The 25130-nt window shown below is 36.8% G+C and overlaps 1 protein-coding gene across 4 annotated transcripts in view; it reads right to left on the bottom strand.

Moving 5' to 3' along the window:
- Positions 1 to 25130, bottom strand: part of ZMYND11 (zinc finger MYND-type containing 11) — a 108299-nt gene that overhangs the window by 38217 nt on the left and 44952 nt on the right. For all 4 annotated transcript variants that reach the window (XM_051612591.1, XM_051612593.1, XM_051612592.1 and 1 more), the window contains exons 2-3: positions 24518 to 24652; positions 6361 to 6520 (exon numbers count right to left, since the gene is read on the bottom strand). In XM_051612591.1, coding sequence (XP_051468551.1) covers positions 6361 to 6520; positions 24518 to 24633 — 276 coding nt within the window. In that variant the 5' untranslated portion in view covers positions 24634 to 24652. The remainder of the gene's footprint in view (positions 1 to 6360; positions 6521 to 24517; positions 24653 to 25130) is intronic.

The raw sequence follows: 25130 nt of genomic DNA, 5'->3' as shown, positions 1-25130 counted from the left end.
AAGATGGACTCTATCAGTGTTATCTTTAGTAATAAGAAGATCCTCCAAACAGTGTGAGCTCCTTTTTTAGGGGATGAAAAAAAAGGATAAGGAGAAGAGAGGGAATAAATACTCCCGAACAGATGGGAAGAGAAAAACAAGATTGTAAAAGGAATGTAGAGAATAGTTCATGATTCTTAACCCATGTGGAGACAGGAAGAGCCACTGGAACAGTAGTGAGGCCATTCTCATGAGCTGCATGCTAACAGTCTTAATGCAAAGATAAAGCAGGGTCTTGGCTTTATAACAGCAAGAATTTATTATCCATGAGGTGGGAGTTCAGAATTCTAATTTGCTTCTCAAAGACAAAATAGTTTATGCTCTGGTTTGACAATAAGAAAATATTTGCTTTTCTGAATTTTCACAAAATTTTCACAGCAGGATATTACACCATTAGATACTATTTTTGGTGAAATGATAAGCAGAATTTTACAGTACTATACTATTTTGATAATAATTTTCAAGAAAAATCTTTTGCTTTTAGCATACAGTGGATTGATACAGTGGATGTCTCTTGGCTAAATAAGCTCTGACTTATGGGACCTCAGAGAATGGAAAGATGGAAAGCAAAGAAATATTCAAAGAGTTCCAGAAGCTCTTTTCCCTTGAGTGCTCTCACGTGACCAGAGCGTTATGTGGCCTGGCCCTCCAGGTTTCCCTATACTTTCCCTGAGGTGTGGAATAAGAGATGGAAGCCAGTCTGAGCTTTTTTTTCTGCCACAGGATCATTCACTAACTCTTTGCATCAGTGAGCCACCAAATGTAAAGAACACTGGTACTTTGACAATAATTAGGAATCTCTCTGGAATGTTACAGCCTAGGAAACCCTCAAATTGTTACAGTATGTGAGAAATAGTAACTATCATGGCTTGGGCTAAGTTTAGCTTTGGATCAGTGAATTCACACAGGACGTCAGGTTAAAGGCAAGACGGATGGATAAGCCAAATGGAGAATTTTTTAAACACCGAAGGAAATTTTTCTTCATTTGGTGTGACAAGTTCTTCCTCTCTATGTTCTCTAGTTGTAAGAGCTTTCATGACAAAGGCTGTCAGTATTGCTGTTTCATATTATCCTTCTGCTCTTAACTGAAATGAATGGGATGCACATTAAAACCATTCCTCAACCTAGTCAGTTAGAAGCCCCTAGCTTGCTAGCAAGAACTGGTAGCTGTGTAAGTTGTTGTTAAGGTTTTGTTTGTTGTGGGGGTTTTTGGGTTTTTCTTTGTTCTGGTTTGTTGTTTTGGTTTGTTTTGTTTTTAATTGAAAGTGTATTTTATGTATTTTATGTAAAGATTCAAACCCTCACAGTGACCACTCCAAAGCTTTTTACAATTATCTTTATATTTATAGAGACTCAAGATGACATAGCCAGTTTAAAACACAGCTTCTGGCTACCAATACTGACCTAGCATGGAAAAATCAATATAATTACAAAAGCAATTAAGCATGGCAAGTGAGAAACTCAGCCTTTGCTCAATCTAAAGCAATTAAGATGAATACAAACGTAACAGCCAAAATACTCCTTTTCTCATAGATTGATTGTAGCAAAATTGCAGCTGCAACACATCAAATCACAATAATCACTGGTTGTGTGCCTAAGGTCACTGGGGTTAACAAAATTACCTTCAAAACTCACAGTGCTCTCAGTGGGTTACAACAAAGGTTAAAATGATGAAAAAGCAGAAACAGGGAAGAGGTGGATTATTTAGGCAGTTTTGAGACTTGAAAGTATCTGGAGTCACTTTGAGCAAGCACCAGTACTTTCTAGATACAAAATATAAGAAATTCTCCAGTATCAGTTAGCAAGTTGTTTTCATAGATGTCTTGGGAAAATTAATATTCTGTTTCTAATATTTACTGAAAACAGGAAAGCAAACTCCTCCCCCCCCCCACCTCCAATTCTGCACTAAACCAAAAAATCTTTAGAGGGAAAAAATTGAGAATTACTGGCATTAATTTAGATATGGAGAGGACAAATGCACAGGAGAATGACTTTAAACGCCCAAAGTCAGACTTAAATAGCCAGTTTAACTACAGTTGTTGGGTCTTTCTGTAAGCAATCAATGAAATAATCACAAAATAGAACTCTGAAAAAAGAGTGACTTCTTGAAAACATAATCACCTTGTATGCATCTTGTCAGTGAAGAGAGAGCTCCAAGTGCCTTAACTAAGTGGAAAGCCTCACTCTTCACATCTCATTAGAGAATTTGGCCACTATGAACCAACTTTAAACCACTGCAGTGCTATGAGATATGTTGTATTCAGATGCCAAAAATGAACCCATGTTACTGACACATCTCCATTTTAGAAGAGCACAATACTCTTTGCCTCTCTCTTGGTCAGTGCAGTTTTATTACTTTAATCACGAAAAGAAGAATTAGCACATTAAATGCTCAAAACAGCTCCATGCACACTGTCTGTAGAAAAACCACAAAATATGTAAAGGAGAAGACTAACTCTAAGAACTGTACCTAACCCCCAAAAAAGCTATGACATAGGTGCTTTAACTTGATTTCTTTCATTTGGATTAGACTGACCACTATTTTACACAGGTAAAAAGCACATGAAATCATGACATAATTGAATATAGAAATGAATAGGTAAGGAGATTAATGGTTCTTTTCTTCAAGAACTACATTTCCTTTCTATTTTGTCCACTGCATTGAAAACATAGGTATAAACACTGATTTGCATATTTTTTTCTAAACCCAAAAAGTAGGGAGATAATTTATTTTACTTCAATAATAAACAAAACTTCAAAGTTCCATAAGATATGTGAGAAATAAAACCCAGGCTTTCAGAAGAGAAAAATAAACTTCCATTACCAGATTTCAGGTCTGTCATTTCCCTTGTAAGGCAAGAAGCTGCAGAGATTTTGTTGAATTGCATAATAATGGCATCGACAAACAGTGAAAATGCAAAATTCCTAACTAAAATCCTGGATAACAATGGAAAATAATTTCTTCTCTCATTTATTTTGTGTCAAATGCATTAATCATCTGCAAGATGAGAAATTCTGTAAGATGAGAACACATTTTGAAAATCTGCAAAACATCTATATAGATGGCAAATGAGCAAACAAAATGAGTATCTGCAGAAGCCCTTGAGGTATAATATTTGCAGCAAAGTTTTTGTATAGATACCAACCCTTAAATATCAGTTGGAATATAGTACGTTTGGCTACTGACTCCGTATTTTAAATTTAGTAATTTACATAAAAATATTTCTCCCACATATATCTGAGAGAAAAAGAGAACAATTTTATACTCTTTTAAATCTGTTAATTCTTTTTTCCAGTTTTTCAGAATATTCATTTTCACATGAGTTGTCTCTTTTGGAAGGGCCTCCTCCTGATGCCTTCAAACTGTTTTGTGTTCTAACCTCAGCTTGTTCTTTTGCATGAGAACTCTAAATCTATGAGATTTTGCTTCTTTTTTTATTTTATTATTTTTTTTTTCCCCCACAGCTTTAAGATACTGATAGAACAATTAGAACAGTAGCATAACTTATATTCCTCTGAAGGCTAAGAGTAACCCTACTAGAGATTGTGTCCTTACAGCATAGATCTATAATTATGTCAACTGACTGGATGGGGAAAATGTCTGTAAAAACATAAGCAAACACCACAGATTATCTAATTAATCTTTTCCAAATAAAGCTGTGTTTTCATAATCTGTATGCTTTTAATTATTGTTACCATTTAGCAATCACTCCATGATCATCATTAAAACCAGTAATTTATTTACTTGAACATGGATTTTAAATGCTAAGATTTAGATCCAAAACTTCAAGAATATAAAGAAACAGCAAGCAAATACTCAAGTAGAAAATGGGGGAGGGATGACTGGAATACGTCCCTTTGCTAACTCCTTGAAACCAGCTGGTCCTTACTGACTTCAGACTGTGGTGTCAGAAAAGAAGCTAAAAGCCAAGGTCGTTTTTGTACTGATGCCAATAGGTGAAGCATCAGTTCTCAAGTCTTTATCTTTCACATTATGAGCTTTCCAAGTTCCTGTAGTATCAGTAAAACCATGTTTGGCAATTTGGTCAAGGGTCTGTCTGCAAGTGCTAGAGTTTGATGAGTCTGAAATCCCTGTTCCAACATCAACAGCCCTATTTTACAGAGTTCTATCTCCTACAAGTGGGTTCCCTGAAAAGACTCCTATGGTTTGTCCTCACTGAAATGTAACTTGAGCTCATGGTTCAACAGTTGTCAGTACCAGATCTGAGCAGTACTGAATTACAAAAATCTACAAACTGCATCTTGCTCAAGTGCAGACAAAGCCTCTGTCAAACTATCCAGTGTGTCCAATGTAGAGAACACACCAAACTTCATGGTTTTGCACCACTTGCTGGAGAACAGCAAATAATTGATACTTGTTGAGTGATGACAATGACACTTTGTTACTCATTAATTATTATTATTACTATTATTATTTTAAATAAAAGAAGAACAGAGAGAATTACTTTATACCAAGTCAATGTGTTTAGCTTCGTCTGCAGCATTTTGATTCAGCAGTAGGATCAAGAAGCCAGAGGCTGGGTAGTGTTGAAACATGGACTGGATCAGAAGCTGATCCCTATCTTTGCATAAAACTGTTAAGTCAAGTGGACACTGGTGTCCTGAACAACTGATGGCCATCAGACATATGGACACAGCACAACGCTTCAGTGATAAGCAATCATGCTGAAAATACAGTTAATACTTCTAACTGAAGGGCTATTCATAATGTGACTTAAGCAGCATCTTCAGTCAAGTCAAAGACAAATCTTTTCATTCTGAGATAAAATAATTACGTAATTCCAATGACTCACTGGGAATTTACATGCTGGTTATCTTACAAGCTTTGTTAGACAAATGTTGCTAATAAGTACCAGGAACATTTTTTGAACAACTGTCAAAGAAAATGACTATTTGTGAGGCTTTTTTTTTTTTTTTTTCTTTTCTTAGCAATGGAGGAAACAAACAGAATATCATGTGGAATCTGAAAACGTGTGATATCGACAGATCTCAGACTTCATGCTAACATCACCTCTATACAGACAAAACTGACAGAAGAAATAGCTAAGAGAGCTAAGTTGGAATTTTGGAATGGTTACTCCCAGGGAGAATAGCAAAACCAAAACTACATACCATTTAAAAGCTCCATTGAGAGTTTCTAATGAAATTAGAATGAAAATCTTAACAGTGTCATAATGTACATTGAATATCTATTTCAATACTTTAAATAAGTGTAACTGTCATAATTTTAACCTTAATGCTTTCTATTATGAAAACTGTTTCCATTTTCTATTTCTCTCACTTCAAAACAAAAAATAAGCCTGCTGTTTCAACTTCATGATCTTATCAATGGCTGCAGTAATGCAATGAATATTTCTGAGGTTTTTAGAATTTATTTTCCTGTAGAGTTTTTTTGGTTTTCCTCCAAATTTAAATTATTATCTGTGTCTGAGACAATGCTGTCCATTCTACCAGTATTTCATGCAATGTATATTCCAAAGCAACAGTTCCTAGTTAAAGTATTTTAAAGCTTTGCCCAGTGATTTATTATTTTTTTTAATTTTATTTTTAATTTAAATTATGAAAATGTGGTCTTGTAAATACAGAGACTGGGCTTCTAAACAAGGCAAAGCAATTGTGCAAGCTTTTTCCTGGAGTATGGGCCTTTCTGGATGTGCTCCATCACAGCTATGGAGACAGAGAGAAAGCATTCTTTTCATTCCTTAGTACAACTTTCAACCTGTTTAACTCTATTTAAATATTTATTTTACACATTCAGTGGGACTACAACTGGATTCCTGCAATTAATTTGCTATGAGAATCCTTCCTAACTGAGTGCCCTGGTGTTCATGAATATCTGTAAAATACATCTTTTCTTGTGTATTTGTATGTAAATGTACAACTTCTTGTACTTTTGAAAGAGAGTTTTTCCTTCCTCAGATTCAGATTAAAGCAAGATTAATAAAAAATATTGTTTTCTTTCTTTTTTTTTTTTTAAGATATTTTCTTGGGGATTTGAGGATGTCTGAGGATTTCAAGTAATACCAATTATATTTATTGTCTTTCTATACAACTGTAGAAGTGAAGACTACATAAAAGGGTTGACTGAACAAAGGACTTTGCCAGTGTTTCACAGCAGAAAGTTCAGAATTCAAGAAGAAAGAGCTTCTATGGAATAGAAAGGTTAAAAAAGTTTAAGAGTGCATTACTTCTCTCTTCACAAGCACCAACACAATATCTATAAGTAACTTCATATAGAAAGAAGTTTCATGCTAAGATATCAGAAGTCATGATTTATTTTCTCAAAGATGTTATACTCACAATCTCATCTCCTGGCAACCAATATCCTTCTTGTTCAATACCAGCTTTTGACCCTTTACACCCCACCGTCAGGGTTTCAACAATAAGACCATCCTTGACTGCTAAACTCAGCTGACGTGTGGTTTCTTTTGGATGCATACCATGGACTCGAGACATATACCTGCACACAAAGCACAAAAGCCTTTAAGGGTTAGTGTTAAACTAGAAAATGTGTCAGCATAAAAACCATTATTTTTCAAATTATTTAAAATAGCACACAGTTTAAGTTTTATGTTGTTCTTAAACCCTCAAAATTTATACTATTTCCCTCTTTACTCCAAAGAACTCTTCTTTCCTTTGAAGTTATCATGTACACACTTAGACAAGTAGTAGCACAGTAATCTTCTACCAAAAAAATCACTCCAAAACTAACATGCACACTGCTTGGGCTTGTCTCTGCTAGACTTCCAGATCCAGAACTTCTTTAAATTAATTGAAACTTGCAGTTCTAAAATACTTCCTATAGCATACATACTATAGCATGAACCTGGAGGTCTACCAATTAATATATTAGATGCTCATGAGTCCAACAGAATTAGAAGAAATGTGAAATTCATGCATCACGTACCAAAACCCAACAGCTAGAGTTACAGCACTGTTGTTGTTTTTTTTTCTCATCTTGAGATAACCACAATGATCAAACTATGATGAACTGCACTGGTGAGAACAGAACAGATACAGCCAAAACTGTGTGTATACATGAGATTCAGTTGTGCAATGTTAACCTTTACCCCATATAATTTACTTCTAGACCAACACCAAATATTAACTTGGAGTAAACAACATAAAATGATCTTTCCCTCAAATATAGAGGACCTCCCTGTTTCCAGATATTGCACTCCAGAATTTTTTTTAGCAGACTTCCAAGGACATGTCTATGAGCCAGTGCACATGGAGAAGTGAAGAGCTGGAATCACGTGCAATCAGCAGATAACTGAATTGACTTGGAACTTATTGTTCTGTGGATGTATTTTTCTAGTTACAGCTTCCTTACAAGGCTAACTGAATTTCTCTCCCTTTTGTGGTTTCTTCAGGTACTCTGTCTTTACTTGTCTCCAAGAAGAGAAATTTCATTGATTCAGGTATTTTTAATAACATTGCTGATAGGAACTTTTAATGTCTTAGAAGTTATAAACTTACAATAAGGGATGATGACCACTCTAGGGGCCAATCCTCAAATTAACTCTTCTCTTTGAAGACATATGACTTTCAAACTTCCTACTGTTTTGCATGTCTAAAGATATTCTCCAATCCTACATTCTTTCTCAAGCTTTTGCTGAGAACTTGTTTACCCTAATCTAATATCTTTGTTTTGCTCTAAAGGAAACTAAATGCATAGAATCATATAGTAAATTTCTCATGGAGTAGAAGTATATAATTGTGTAGTAAATTATATGACACACAGAGCAACAGAAGACTTAAGTTTCTGCCTGGTATCAGAGTAATTTACATAAATGCACCATGTTTGCAGGATCTTGGGGTTCCTTTAGGGTAAAAACTCTTAGAGGCAGATGCTGCCATTTACTATATTTTACGTCTTCCACAACATGGTCCAAGTCTTGTTGGTTTGTGCATGCTACAATTGCATAAAAAGTAAGTAATAATAAATGAAATTGAGAAAAAACAAACTTCTGTGCAAGTCTGTGATCCAAGCTAATATATATGAATCCTACGCTGGCCAGCAAAAAGGATTGAGGGCCAAGTAATGATTTAGAAGACAAGCACATCAGTTATGTATAACACTGGGTGGATGCTCATCTGCCCAACCTGATTCCTCTCTGCTTCTGTAGAAACTAAAACTCCACAGAAGAACCTGTTCAAGTGATATTCTACACTACAAATGATTTTTCCAAGCTGTCAAAATTCCAAGGACAGCTTAAACAGGCAGAGAATGAAATCTGTTACCTCATTTTCAAAGAGAGTGACAGTGAACACCACTAGTATGCTGAGGCATAAAGTGTTGAAGCTTTAAAACTACCTGAAATTGGGAAAACCACTCATTGGTTTATACACTCAAGTTGCATGTATTCCATATGTGCATACACATATTTATACAAACACAACTAGCTTTCTAAAGTGCAAATTATCTTTGTCAACATTTACTAACTTAATTGGTTTTACAGCAAATTTCCATTTTAACTCTCCACTAACAACCTCCTCATCATGCACAACCTCTGCAATTTATTCAAGTCTTTCACAGGTTTCAGAATACATAGCACATGTACTAGTTATCATTCTTCCCATTTTACTGATGGACTAATGAGGCACTGAGCAAGGAAGTTATTTCCCTGTAGTTAGACAATGGGTTGCTACAGATATCAAGTATTAACCTGGTGCAATAATATCCAGTGCATCCTGTGGAAGAAACCATGTATTTTGCATCACAACATCCATAATTGCAGAAACACAGTCTAGCAAAACCCTTGAATGTAAGCTACACATTTTGCAATTATTTCTCACATCTCTGAAAAGGACAGGTATATAACACAAACCAAAAAGCCTTAAATCATCTCTGATCAGCTACGAGATTTAATCTGCCTATTTCGACTTTGGTAGGGTGTGCACAAATAAAAAGGAGGACAAGGCTCAGAACCTCTCATTTCTCAAACCAAATCTGTGTTCTCAACAAGACTGAAAGTACTGCCACCAACTAAACAATCTCCCTATTTTCTCCAGCTGTAAATCGGGAGTAATAAATCCTCAGTGGCTTTTTGAAGAATACTTCCGTCAATGATCAGACTGTGCAGTCTGGAAATCCACAAGGGTTATGTTTTCCATGCTTAAAGTAAAATGCTATCAGCTTTCACAGGAAAGCACACACATGTAGAGAGAACGTTTTTACTTTGAAGAGGAGAATTGCTGAAGAATGGCCCCCAAATTTTTACTTATATGAAAACCTGTGAAGTGTACGTGGCTAGATATTCACAAAGACTATAAAACAACATTGGCAGGGCAGGATGAAATCCTATCCTGTTTCTTTTCAGCCAGAAGGATGACAGCTAAACTAAGAAGTTACTAAGGCACAGGACATGAGACAGAAAAGATAACTAAAGTTCTTTAGTAATGACCTGTGAAAAACTGTCCCAACATGTGAAAGATGCTGGAAAAACAAAGTAAGTTAAACTCCAGCCTAGGGACAGAAAGCATGATGCTTGGAGTTGACCACGTCAAACTCATTACCGGATCAGGGGGAAACAATATTGAAATGTCTTTGTGCAAAAGCGACATTCCTAATACAGGGAGTGCAAATCTTTTCCTGGCACTGTGTGTGCTGAAGCATCTGGCACGAAGAAGTTAAAAACATAAGAGAGATACAGCAATTCCCAACTGCTGTTTTCAACAAGAGCTGATTAGCCTTACTTTGGAGACAGCAAGTTGAAGCAATACTGGTTTGTTATGCTCTTGCCCAGGCCTCCATATGGATAGATTGGGAGGTGTAATACAATCCCTTACTGCTATTATGTAGCCAGCCACGAGAAGTAAAGCAAATACGCTTTCAGATGGGTGAGAATAAGGCTTGGAGACAAAGTAAAATCCCCTAAACCAGCAACCCAGCCTTAATCAGATAGGGGGCTGTAACAACCTTCCAGAATACTTTTAACTGTGCTAATCCCTACTATATAAAATGAGGGTCTGTCTGATTAAAAGAGGTTTGCCCTGCTAATCTGCATTGTTAAATTCCAAATCTCATTGAATGAGACTGCCTGTCTGAAGGGTACAGAAGCAACTGAACTGCTGCTCGATACTACAGTATTTATAGGTCAGTATTTTCTCCATTTATAAACTGGCAGTATAAACCTCCTTGACATCAGCACAGAAGATTTCAGGAAATCTAGCAAAATTACGTTTTTTTAATCAACTTCTAAGAGCTTTAGTAAAGCATGTTTTCAATTATTGCTACACCACTTGGAAAGCAAAGGAAAACTATCTTCAGCACATAGGTTGGTCATTATCATCCTTAAACAAACCTCAGCATTGTCACACAATCAATGTATATGTAAACATGCTGACCTTCAGAAACAAGACACTGTCAACAGAATTAGGTAAATACACATGTGCACACTGCTAGTGCAGGTGCACTCTTGTCCAACAGCAAAGGGGAAAAAAAAAATAGAGAAAAATAGATGATAATCTGTAACAGATTTGTAGATTGTTTGTGTGTGTCCATGCTCATCTGTATCTAGTACACAAAGTACTAATCAGAAAAATGTGAACCAACAATTTTAAACATATTCAGCACTGCAGATAAACAGTAGTTGGGTGTTTTCAAATTTAGCAGCACTAAAATATCACCATATTATTCTTCTCATGTACCTTATGCTTGTTACCCATCCTAAAACCCTGACCATCTCTCAGACACCACAGAGACAGCCCAAGGGGTCAGCACAGCTGGAGGTGAGGACTCAAGTAGTTCTCACAGGCCTCACAGCATCCAGGAGCCACACAGCCATCTGCTGCACACCCCACCTGAGCCACGTTGCAATGACACGGAATGATACACAGGGAAACCTGGCACATGTCCTTCCAGAGTCTCTCTCCTTCACAGTAACAAACTGCAGAAGCTCCTATAACTCATGCCACTACTACATGACAACCAAATCTTGCCACCACCCTTTGCTAAACAGAAGTAGTACCCTAATCCACCTCTAAACCACTTGCAATACCAATACACAGAAGAGGTTATAGAAGCATCAAAGTTTGTCAGCATATGAGCAATTCACACCTAAAACTTAAAAAAAAAATAATTATAAAAATCTCAGCCTAGCCAGCGTTCAGCATGTCTTTCTGTTAAAAACCTACATCTAACACATGTTCTTCCTAACACATCTTAAAACTCAAGGAAAAGGTTTGTTTTGATCTAAGGGGTATGGAAGAAGCTGCAATCACAGTGGGAGCAAAACAGATACAAAAGTAGCTGGCGCTTCTAGCTGATCAGATGGTGAACTTTTCGCCCGCAGCTGTCACAGTTTACAACTCTTTTGCTTGGTGCTGTGCAAGACACAAAATGAAGCCAAGCCCTGTCCCTGCTTAATACATATGGCCACAAAATAATGCACCCAAATAGCTGCCTCTGACTCCAAGGAGTCCTCTTGAAGGCAACTGTGGTCTACGGAGATGCAGCAAATCGTTGACATGAGTGCAGCTGTGTTGTGGCCCGAAAAACAAAGCTGGCCAAGGAAGGAAGAAAGGAAGGTTGCTTCAGGTGGGAAGTTGACACAAGTATTTTCTAAAAAAATCTCAGTCTTCTAGACTTAGATGGAACTGCATTTTCAGCCACCTGAACTCATGAAACAGAAAATACTGAAAAAATGCTACAGCAAGTATCTCTGAAAAAGACTAAAATAAAAAACATATAGGAAACAGCTGCCATTTATAGAATACAACAGTGTGACAAGTGTAGGTAGATGGTAATTTTAGAGGCAAACACTGTAATCTTGGTTGGATCAATTATCTCTGTGCTGTATGCCTCCACCCTCCATCACAGGAAGGGAAGTAGCAGTCTGCTGGCAGCAGCAGACTGTGCTGAGCAGCTCATCCAGGGAGAGAGAAAGAGATCTTAACATTCCCTTGCATGCACAGGTCTCTCACAACTGAAATCTGATAAAACAGACCAGATCCCATTAAGCTCAAATGAAAGACTGCCATTAATTTCAAATGTTACCTACAGGTGTATAAAAATGTCCTAGATTCAGGGACAGACCTTAAGTAATAATATGTAATATTGAAGGAAAGCAGCCAAAAAACTAGTCTGAGTTTTATATTGTTCGCCTGCCTCGGGTAAGAAATGATGCCTTTTGCTCCAGACTAAGGGTATGACAGCAGTCTTAGAGAGGCCCACACACTTCTTTTAACAGTTTTTTTAGCATGCAAATCATAGAATCCTAGAATCATCAAGGTTGGAAAAGACCTTCAAGATCATCCAGTCCAACTGTCTGCCCTACAACCCCTAATCACAAAACCACCTCCTGAAACACGACGTCTAGCCATTTTTTTAACACCTCCAGGGACGTTGCCTCAACCACCTCCCTAGGCAGCCTGTTCCAATGCTTCATCACTCTTTCTGTGAAGAAACTTTTCCTAATATCCAATCTGAACCTCCCCCGGCACAACTTGACCCCATTTCCTCTTGTCCTATCGCTGGTCACCAGGGAGAAGAGGCCAACACATACCTCACCACAACCTCCTCTCAGGTAGTTGTAGAGAGCAATGAGGTCTCCTCTCAGCCTCCCCTTCTCCAGGCTGGACAGGCCCAGCTCCTTCAGCCTTTCCTCTTAAGACCTGTTTTCCATATCCCTAATCAGCCTAGTTGCCCTTCTCTGCACCCTCTCCAGCACCTCGATGTCCTTCTTATCCTGCCACACCCAAAACTGCACACAGTGCTCAAGGTGCAGCCTCACCAAGGCCGAGTAGAGGGGCAAGATCACCTCCCTGGTCCTGCTGGCCACACTATTTCTGATGCAGGCCAGGATGGTGTTGGCCTTCTTGGCCACTTAGAAACACTGCTGGCTCATGCTCAGCTGGCTGTCAATCAAAAGCCCCAGGTCCCTCTCTGCTGGAAAGCTCTCCATGAATAGGTCATTTGGTCATACTGAAAGTAAAAATGGAAGAGCTGGCTGTGATTTTATTTATTTGTTTTTAACAAATTCAGCTACATAGCACAAGAACTTAAAATACCCACGCTCAAATCTCAGGAGTCCACTAGCTATGCTAATGGAGAGCCTGGTGAAGATTTGTGCTCACAGATGTACCTGTAGGTCTCAACTCATAAGTGTAGGCTGTCTGCTCCAACCATATGTAGCACAGTGGTTACAAATCAACTTTCACAAAATACAGACTAAACATTGCACCTTTTTCACTGCCAGGGTGACAGAGCACTGGAACAGGCTGCCCAGGGAGGTTGTGGAGTCTCCTCTGGAGACATTAAAAACCTGCCTGAACACGTTCCTGTGTCACCTACTCTGGGGGATCCTGCTCTGGCAGGGGGGTTGGACTAGATGATCTTTTGAGGTCCCTTCCAACCCCTAACATTCTGTGATTCTGTCATTTGTACTTCAGAGCAATATATTTGAAATATATTTTCCCTGCTTGCCAGAAACTGAGAGCTGGTCTGGGAGCTGAAGACTATATAGACAGACAGAGAAAGCAGCACCATTTATGGTGGGGACATAGCAGCACACTGCTCTTTTCTCAGATACTTTTTGATGTGTTTACAGTGTTTGAGGTTTCAATTCTGGATTACATTCACTAAGGTAAAGACAACTGAAACATAACATTCTTCCTCTGTATTTACACTTCACAAAGAGAGACGCATGTATATGAACAGGCTGCATTTGGTTTCCACTGCACTTCACATACCAACAACACTGCACAGACCACACAGGCATTGGCAGAGCTGCTGTCTCTGCAATGAAACACTGATTAGATGATCTACACTATGTGCAGTCCAAATTTCCACATGAGGGACACAGAGAAACTGAATTACAGAGAAATGAGGATTTTTCTTTTTCCTCTGACATCAGTATCTGCAACATTCCTTTTGAAAACACATAGACTATCTAAGTAGGAAATGTTTTTAGAACTTGTTTAATCTCTCCTTTATAGACTAGAAATACAGCATTTGCATGAACACGGAATCTAATTCTGTGTGGTGTTTTTATGAAACAAAAAGAACACATAAACTTGATAGTGAAACACTGAGATCCAACAGATTAATGAAACTCAGATCTGCCTGATATTTCTTCTGCTGCTGCTAAAACAAAGCTAAGGAGTAATCTTGTTTATGTGTGCTTTAGATACCTCAGGCACCCCTCAGTTTTCTGTAACGTTCAGCACCTGGGTAATTTCTGTCAAAAACATGGTAATTTTAACTTGTTTCAGCAATTCAAATTCTCACTCATACAACCTCACTTTACACTTAAGGTTGTGTAACTCACCAATATAGCCATAAAAGCAAGTAATTAAGTTACTGAGTTATTCAATCCTTACCTACAAAAATCTCCCTCTCAGAACTACCATCATCTTCTTAAGGAGGAACTTAACTAAAAAAAAATGCTCTACTCCTTTGTTTTTAACCTAAAAAGTTGTACGTGACACCTCTGGTCATGTACATGTATGTGCACTGAGCACTATGGGGAAACAGTGGCATTCCATGCATATGTAAAATTGCTAGTGTATATACAGAACGACTATTCCTTCCAGCACTTCTCTGTGGATGCATCAAAGAGACAAACGAGTAATACATGACTCAGAATATAATATCCTAGCTAATACCTTGCAAAAAAAATATTTATTCAGCTCTTGTTGTGCATCTCTGTTCAAAACACGCTTAAAAAAATACACATTCAAGTGCTTTCATGGTGCAGTTTTTCAGAGTTTTCTGTCTAATTTAATTTCCACTTTTATCTGGGTTAAAAGTAAAAAAAAGAGTGTGAGTTGTTTTGTTTTGGTTTTGGTGAACAAATATTCACCTAATGACCAGCTAGTGAGCAGGGCAATGGCTGGAAAAGCCATCAGGGCAGGGCTGCTGCTTCTGGTGTTGATACTGTTTACATGAATGGGAATGTGAGACTGCAGCCTAAAATAGATAGCATGAGTAGTGCTTTGGAGATCATTCTCCCTCCACTGATTACAGAGAAAGCCTTGATGAGCACTTCAGGCCAGATAATCTGTTAAATGGCCATGTCATACTAATTTTTATTTTTTACTTCTAACAGAAAGCCTCGTTTGTTTTCAGCAAAGAAACCAAACATAAGCTAGAAGTTTCACTTTCAAGTATTACAAAGATGATATGATTCAAGCAGAAATCAATACTGATTGTGACATAAAAAGTAAATTCCTTTGCTTTTAGTACTTAGAAGGAAAATAGCTTCTTATGTATTTCTCTCTGTAAATTTGAACAACTTCAACACGAATATTAATAGAAATATGAAGTACATGAGAATATTAATTAAAATGAAAATTCAGATAGTGATTTTCAAGTCAGTTACACTTCCACCACTTTCCTTTGCAATATTTATACTGGAGTTCATAGTTTGCATGTATTATCTATGAAAAGTATTAAACATTGAATAAAACAATTTTTCTAGTAACACAGAGAGTTTAAATTAGTTGGCACTCATCAGCAAACATCAAGCAAGGGGTATGGCTGTTCTTAACAACCATGTCTTTATGCTGTTATTGTGAATCATTTTATTAACCAGTCATACTCATACTTAGCCCAGAGATGATTTCTCCTACTGAATCAATGAAAAAGTCTGACTTTTGAGTCACAAAGAAAACTGCCATACTAACAATACCACATAAGATCATTCTTAAGGGAAGATATTATAATTATTAGATAAGGAATATTGATCAATCAAAATGCATTAGAACCTCTGAGCACCTATCTATTTACTTTTTGTAGAATGAACTCTTGGAGCTGGATGTGTTAAGATTTCTGATCAAAGCAAAGACACAAAACCTTTATCCTCAACTCAAGTTCTATTTCTCAACAAAACAGCCTTTTATGCTAAACCCCTACAGATGTAATGGTTGCACAGCTGGCTACAGCATTCTTTTCACTCCATGTAGTCAGCATAAAGCAGGAAAAAAAGGTGGAAAGGCTGAAGGAATCTCTGTCAGTCCCATGGTGAAGAGCTTTCTGCACTAGGCACTGAATTAGTTTTACGACATCCAGCATTGAGAAGCAGACCCAGCAATTCAGGTAGCAATGTTCTTTATCATATGGCAAGACAGTGGCTCAGTACCAAGTTGAAGGAATTATGCCTAACAAATCACAAACAACACTGCTTAATATATCTGGACTTCTTTTTATGTATTCCTTTAATCAGTTTAATTAATGTGATTAAATAGAATCATTACACAAATTGAAGAAATTATCTATATCAAGGGAAGAGCTTGATGGGAAAAAGAGTAATTATTAAAATGCATTATAAACTCAAGATGACACTTTAACCAAATCTACTACTTCAGACATTTTAATTCTACTACTACTCAGAGCAAATGCAGCTTGTTTCTTTAATGCCTTTCTTCCAATAAAAGTTTAATTTTTTTTCCTATCATCCCTGCTTCACCTCTAAGATGTCTAAAAGCAGCTCTTAAAATGGACCAATACCACCAATAAAGTTACATAATATGCAAAACAAAAAATCATTATGAACTTGCAAACAAAATGATATTAAAAACCCATATAAGCAGAAAAGATAAACACTTTATAAGAAATGTAGGTGATATTTAATGAACATACGCCATTGTAAACATTCCTTCTGCAATCAATGGTAACCTGTCCTTTCCTCTTAAGGGTCGAGTGTTTAGCTTAGTTCCTCACGTCAACATTTTTGTGAATCTAGATGTTAAAAATCCCTGTTAACTTGCTGAGTATTACCTCATTGGTCAGTCTCAGCACAAATTCACAAGGAAAAAGGTGTATCAGTTACGATGCAAAAGCTGGCTAGATTCCCTTTACTCCTCTGCCTATATGCAGTTTTCAGTGTTCTTTTTATTACTAATAACACATATCTGAACTTCTGAAAATGTCCAAAAATTTCAAAGTGAATGCATCACTTAAGCTCACTGTGAAGCCATTGGTATAAACAATTAATTCATCAAATAAGTCAAACATTTTGCTGTTCATCACATTTCTATGCAACCTATATATGATTTATGAGGAGCAGCTGAAGTCACTTGGATTATTCAGCTTGGAGAAGAGGAGGCTGAGGGGTGACCTCATTGCAGTCTATGGCTTCCTCACGAGGGGAAGATATGGGGCAGGTCCTGATCTCTTCCCTCCTGTGACCAATGACAGGACTTCGGGAACTGACAGGAAGGGGGAGGTTTAGGTTGGGTATCAGGGAAAGGTTTTTCACCCAGAGGGTGGTCAAGCACTGGAACAAGCTCCCTAGGGAAGTGGTCACAGCACCCAGCCTGCCTGAGTTCAAGAAGTGTTTGGATGATGCTCTCAGGCACCTGGTGTGATTCTTGGGGTGCCCTACACACGGACAGGAACTGGACTCAATGACCCTGATGGGTTCCTCCTAACTCAGCATATTCTATGATTCTATGATTCTGTGATTCTACTGCTACGCTTGTAACTGGTAGATAAGAATACATAATGCAGAGTTTTTATAGACAACCAAAAGAGTAGTTTTACTAACAATTTTGTTATTAGGGAGTCAAATGATCAGTTTTAGATTGCTTCTTGCTTTAGGAATATAAGGATTTTTAACCACATTGAACAAAACTTGCTGAAAAAGCACGTAAGTAATTTCCCCGCACAGGATGACCTATATTAAAACTCTAGACTTGGTTCATTCTCTTGGTTTAACATAAAAATAGTTAAATGAAAGCAGAAAAAGCCCATTGGTTTTGGGCTAAAAGAAGCAGCTGAAGCTCATAACAGGTAAGAGAAGGAAAGTAAAAGAAATGGAAAAGGAGATTGACTGGGCAGAGTCAAACAAAAAGTGCCTTGTCCTTCCTTGTAACAGAAAACACATAAAGGCATATTTAACATTTGAGAGTTTTCTACCCTGTCATCACTTGGTGATGTGTGTCTGTAATGAATGTATCTATAATTAAGCCAAGCCAATACAAATGGAATTCAGTTTTCTCAGAGGTAAACACTCAACAGACAGGCTGCCCCTAGAAGCAGCTGTTGCCTTACTGAGGAAGTAGTATCATGCTGTTTTTTAGGACCTTGTATTCCATACTTTTGCAGTCTTCTGAACTGCTGTTGCACTGCATGGCATAGGAAAAAGCCTTCAGTGAACTGTTCTTCCTCAACCTTTCCCAACTGGTAAAATATGAGCTTTCTTGAGCACCTCCTTCAGTACTGCCCTGTTCCAAATGACACGAGGGACTGGCTTAACAAAGAAACCAACAGAGCAGAAAAACATTTCTAAGCTGTCATTTCAGTCAAAGAAATAGAAGGTACTTCAATACTTCTGCTCATTTAAAGTTAAACAATGGGATTATCCAGTAAAATTATCCATGAGAATGATTAGGAGAGCAGATGACTCTGGATCATTCTTATGACTTACTATTTTTGTTTATGCATGACTATTTAGTTGCAACATGCATAACACCAGGAAGATTTAAATATTAATCAAAGGTACTATAAATAGTGACAGATTTTTTTCTAACAAGTTTCAAATATGCAATACTGTAAGGATCTTGTTATTTCATATTTTTTTTTCTTGCCACTGCATTGCATATTCTTATTTATAGACTTGTGTGATTATTCCCTACCAGTTTGAATTGCTCATTTTCTTATTTATACCATCTTGTGATTATTCTCTACCTGTTCAAATTACTCATTCTCATCCTTGCTTTGTTTTCTGTTAAAGCGGATGGCCTAAAAAGAGAATTGCAGAAGAACTAAGGCAAGAAAAACAGATTTACAGATAGGAGAGCCCCTTCATTAACTATTCTGAGATTGACTGAAGAAATTTTGCAGAGTGGTATTTGGAAGAGAAATTCCCCCTCCTAGGACTAAATGTCAAACTGAGAGGGTCACATACTCAATCTACAACTGCTAGCGACTCAACTGTGAGACCAGAAAATCTCATATTTTTACAGTAACTGTTCATGCTGACTAATTCTTCTCTGGCATGCTGTCCCACCAGTACGGAATAATGTCTGTCCACACAAATCTAATAGAGAACTGACACTCTATATAGGCTTGAGATCTGCTCTTTTCCCTTACATGATCTGACTTCACTGCATCTACATTAAATTAGAATACAACAAAATGAGTCCACAGAAAAAAAATAATGGGAAGAAGGGTTATGACCATTTAGGGATCTAGTACTGGACCATCCCATCTGAAAGCCAATTTAGAAAGATTAGAGACTTTGTACCTATTTAAAAGAAAGACATTTGCTTGCATCACCAGTGTTGTAAACCAGCTTTCTGACTGATTAAAATGTTGTAGTTCAGCTCTATTTGAAAATAGCACAAATTCTCAAATTATAGCATATTGTTTTATCCTAGCTAATAAGTCTTTCCACCACCTTCATCCTCCCCAAAGTTGGAATAACTCTACCCTGTGGGCTATGGTTTCACTCCCAAATGAACTCATTCTCATGAAGGCTCCATTCTGGAGAAAGTGAATTTGATCCTCCTGGGAAAAGGCAAAGCATGGCCAAGAGGTTAGTCTGCTCCTAAGAGACAACATGGATGTAAACCATGCCGAGATTGGCTCCTTCTGCCAAGGGCACTCCAACATTGTTCCAGAATGCTATGCGTCCTCAGATGCCTTCACACCACGCCCGATGGCAAACTATCATGCCTCTAGCTTCAAGTTTCAAGAATAGCATTGCTGTGGGCTGTACTATTTTTGGTGCTTTGGAACTGAAGAACCACACACACATATAAAAAAACCCAAAGAATATGTCAGGGCCAAAGAAACATTCCATGAGCCAAAGGCAATGCAGTGTGGTCACAATGTATGTGCTCCAGATGGTGCCAGGACATTCCCTGTCACAGTACATAAAGACAGTATAGACAAAGCCTTTATAAGAGACAGGGAGAGAAGCCAATCAACAAAATAAATCATGAAACACATCAAAGGGAGAGAGAAAAAAATACGAGGAAGGAAGTAAGGAAGAAAATAATTATGTTTAGTTTCTTCAGATTAGTCTTCCTGGAATAGTTTAGAAACCAGAATAATTATCTGTTCACAATGACAAAACCTTGAAAGCAGGCAATAACAGTTCTAGACACAGTATTTACCAATAGGTAATGAACTCCCACCTGATCATAAAGATCATGAAATGTTCATAAATTGCTACTGAGGAAACCAAATATCCTGAGAGAAAAACTGCAAATACTTAATTAATAGTTAATTAAATCTTAGGAGTCTAATTACCTGTAAGGAAATTATAAAGAAAACACTATAAAAGAAAATGGAAGACTGGAGTAGCCAAAGAAGGAGAACTTTAAAATATGTATCTACAGAAATACTTAACAATCTGCCATGCAACTGAATATCAAGAATTTATGTGGCTCATATAAATGTGCATGCCTTTCTTCCAGTGTATTTTAAGGCATTTTATTCCATAGAATCAATTTTCGAGGTTACCCCAAATCCAAAACAGATGGAAGATAATGAGGAAAAAACAAAGTCAAAGCATAATTAAAATTTTCAACACACTTCTAGGGATGAACCATTTGTCAAGCTGCACTCTTGACAGAGAATTCACAAGATACAGGAAGCCATTTCTCCCCTAGTGTTTACAGCATAACTAATACCAATAATACTCATGTAAATAATTAACATATTGGGGTCAAAATATCCCAACATCAAGCCTGGACAGGAAAAGTCATATTTCTAGATAAATGCCTTATAGAAGTATTATTTTATTACAAAGTAATTTGGTAGTTTAGAAATGGTACTTAGATTTGAATTTATTATAAATCATTGACTTAAGATACACTATGATAATATAAGCTGGGTGAGAATATTTATTTTGCATACCTTTACAGAAATATTACCACTGCATTCAAATAACCTTCACTGTAAAATAAAAATGCACTGAACACCATGAAGTCTCTGTACAAACACAGGAACTTCTTTTCAAAAGGCAGTTTGCACTTTCATTACTAACTCCTTTAAATTCAATCCACTGTTACTTATTGTTAGTATTGGGTTTCAGTCCTTCATTTAGTTTTCAAGCTACTGAAGAATGCTTATCTCCAACCAATGGAAAGTACCTTTCCAACTACAACATACCCCCCATACAATAACTAAAACTGCAGAATGTCTTTCATAAAATGACTTGTTGATTTTTTTAGAGACGTAAGTCTGTGCAGTATAGTCTCCTCCCAACCGATGTTTTGATTTTACTATTTACATCATACTCCAATGATCAGTGTCATATTCTTGCCATTTTCTACATACACACATTTTTAATTCCTTCAAAAATAGACACCTTTCTCTTTCTTGTGTTTCATAATACTTCTGTCTATGCAAGGACTCTTCCAATATTATTTCCAAAAGTTCAGTAAGCTTACTAACTAGTTCCTTAAAGGCTCTAACACGCATATTCAGATTTTGCAAGTGACTCCTTCCTCAAGGTAAGACAGTTTCCATCACTTCTTAATCATGCATTTTTCTATTCTTGCTTTTCCATCTCATCAATTTAAAAAGCAAAGCATACTTGATTTAGTCTGCTTTTAATTAAAAGGTCTCTTTCCTTATAGGTTTTCTGATAATATAAGTACCTTCCAGTGCTGTTGGCTCCTCCTACGCTATCCTCCTACTCTTATGTTCTCTACAGAAAATGCATGTCTAGTTCTATAGATTTTTCTTGCATACTTTGCATTGCCAGTGTCTTCTGGAAGTCTTTCTTTACCCCAGACATTTTTTAACAATTATACATAAAGCACAGGCTACACTTAACATATTTTAATGTATGATATATTTTTTTATTTTTTACATATGGAGTTGAAACAGTTTGTTATCTATAAACAATGAATCCTAATTTTGTATTACCAGTATTTCCACCCTGGTCACAAAAAGTAAATGCTCTTTGATAAGTACAGTGTCTTCTAATCATTATCAGAAGAAAAGCAAGAATTAAAGGAAATAAACTGGAGTATCTTTGGAAGAGAGGACAACCCTGCTGAGCTGCTGGTTAGAAGAAAATCCAACAAACAGATCAGCAGCAACAGAGACTCTACTCTGAAGGTGTTTAGACTAAGAGGTCACAAAATATACACAAGAACTTGTCTCTGGCAAAATACGAACCCTCAAATTATGGCAAAAGGAAAACAGAATAAAAAAATCGAGTGATCTATCACCTTTTCAACTTGTGAAGTCCTCTGAAAGTACACATTTGCTATCCACTATACGACACGGCAGAATGACTGTCACTCATCTTAAACATGCATTTATAAAAAAAATAATAATAATCCTGTTGTCTTTGTGTATCCTTACTCAGGAATAAGACAAGCTTTCATAAATTTTATTGTAATTATTACTTGTAAATACTTATCACAAGCAAAGCTACTCTTTCAGTCAATCCCAAGAGGTATTAACACTTGTTAAAAATTTTACTAATCCTTCCTCTAGCTCCGACTATGTATATACAGTCATAATTTACATTTTTTACTCCTGCTTGGTTTTGATCTTTCTTATTATTCATACATTTGCCTGTGTGCACAGACACTGGTTTATTTTTTAAGGAATTGCAGTTGAACTTGACCAAATGATCTTTGAGCCTGGAAGAATACATCAGCTGCTTAGTTTTCACCAGAAGAGATACTGGGATGCTCTGCTAATTTCAGAACTTTATTTTGAATATTAAATAATATGTATACTCATTTACTAAGTCATCTGTGTTTCTTCATCAGTGACTAGTACTGTAAAGAAACTAAAAGGTCTTTATCTTTTCCTTGTCAAAAGTTACCTTCTTAAAAATATCATATAATAGAAACTAGATCACTGTTCATCACTCTTGTCACTGATGTGCATGTGGAGCATTTACAATGTCCAAGCTATTTTTAGATTACCCTTCTCTGCTAACACCTTGCACATCTTTCTCAAAGTACTAAGGCTGCCTGCATCTCTGTTTAGTCATTTATTTTCTTCTGATTAGAGATGAGTCATACAAACTGGAACTAGGCTGTTGTTTGGTTGGTTGGTTTGGTTTTGGTTTTTCTTGTGTTTTTTTTTAAAAAAACAACAACAAACCAACTACCCTTCAGTTATCAAGAGCAGTGCTTCTTTTTCTAGTATCTGTCTAATTACTTGTTTTCTCAATCTTGTTTGTAACTATAGGATTTGTCTTACCTAACTTTACCCAGCTACAGGTTATTTACAACATCCTAAAACAGGCAGCTCTCATAAGAGTGGGATGAAACCCCAGGTAGACGTGCCTGTCTCCCTTTTTTACATATAAAAAGAGCATAAACAGCTAACAAACTCAATTAATATATAGCCTAGAGCAAATAATTTGAAATGTTAAAATGGAAAGTGTACAGCTTAAGTTTGCTCACTTGTCTCCTTGGAGACATGACACAAATATACATAGTACTTTAAAACACTCTGAAACTCAAGTGCAGCCTCAGAAATGAAATTCCCTAAAATACAATCATCCTCTCAAGCCCACTTGGAACTCTCTATCTCTGGGAAGATGCTTTTCGATTTGATGGTGCATTTTCTTTGCTGTTGGAGCTAGGTACACACTAATTCATTTGAGACATAATCCTTTGTTTTCTCCTCTTTATTGTTCATTATGTTTGGAGAACCCAAACTGTCAAACTTCTTCCACTTTTGAAGCCAGTTTTGCCTGTCACTTCCACCCCAAAGCTTTCAAACTCTGTCAGTGGACCACATTTATAATGATTTTCACTTTGTTAGTCACCTGTACTGCTTATAACTCTCCTGTTTTGTGTTCTCTGGCCTCATTATCAGTTCACATTGTTTCTGGCAATTGAAGAGTTGCTAACTGGTTACTTTTGCTCTTTTCAATTATTCATATTGATTACTTTGATAAATGTGATGTACATGTTGGCCTGGAAATGCAGACAAGGCAGAGAAGCACAAAACTTAGTTTTTATTTCAGTAGCTACTCCAAAATATCTTACAAGCTATTTTAATATTGTAGACCTTTTAACATATTGCAAGCTCCACAGAACAAAAAATATGTATTTCTCTATGTATACAGTACCTAATACATTTTGAATAATTTTTAATACTAATTACTAATTAGGAATTGGTGCTAATCATCTCATGTCTTACTTGCTGAAGCAACTTAACACTTCCATTTCAGGTTTGTCTTTGTTTTCTGGAAAAGAGTTCTCCACTCACCTATCACATTTTCCTAAATAATTAAATTATTTACAGATTATATTGCCCTTTTCTCCTTAACTGTTAGATCTATTTCTTGCATTTGGACCAACTCTGAAGTGCTAAACTCAGTTCAAGTATTATAAATATTGCATATTTCCTACAGATGCTCATACAAAACAAACACAGCGTGAGTAAGATCTCAATTCAATGGATTAAACCTCAGTTTAGGATCTTTAGATGGCCAGTTTTGTAATTTTTTTTTTATAATTAGACAATTAGTAACACAGAAGTGCATTTAACTGGTGTTTTTTTTAATGGATCACTTACTTTGTAATACGGTCAATGTTAGCAATTTGCTTCTGGTTCCGGATTATTTCTATAGCTGCCCAAAGATGCTGGATAGCCTTTGTGTCTGCCTGTCGCCTCTTCGTTAAGCGTGCCATGACCTGTTTACCTGGTCAGCTGCAGCCAATAAATAAAAATAAAAATACACCAGAAAGTTATTAATGAATTATGAAATGGATTACATTATGATCATATTGCAATAAATACGACTACAAAGCAATTGTTGTTACCCTATGGCAATCCAATTTGTTTACAGTAGCATGTTTTCTTACATGTAAAGAGCATTAAGGAGCTAAAAAATGTAGTTTACAAGAACCCTTTCACACCACACAATCTATACAGAAGACAAAAGCTCAACAGAAAAATTATCAAATCAGTAGCAAACAACTTAATTTATTAAACCCGTTTCAAAAAGTCACTTAGTTCACATCTCAGTTCCCTAAAATTTGGTAAAAAGCAGAAGCTCTCCTGGTCTGAAGCCTCCACATCTTCCTGCACTGCCTGAAACCCTTAAAAAGGGCGAGTGGTGCTTCCCTGCATCACACAGTGCAAGCACGAACTCTGACACAGGGAAAAGCTGGACACACAGTTTACT

This window comes from Apus apus, chromosome 2 (assembly GCF_020740795.1).
Source record: "Apus apus isolate bApuApu2 chromosome 2, bApuApu2.pri.cur, whole genome shotgun sequence".
In the NCBI taxonomy this organism is placed as follows: domain Eukaryota; kingdom Metazoa; phylum Chordata; class Aves; order Apodiformes; family Apodidae; genus Apus; species Apus apus.
This window is presented reverse-complemented; position numbering and strand designations above follow the sequence as displayed.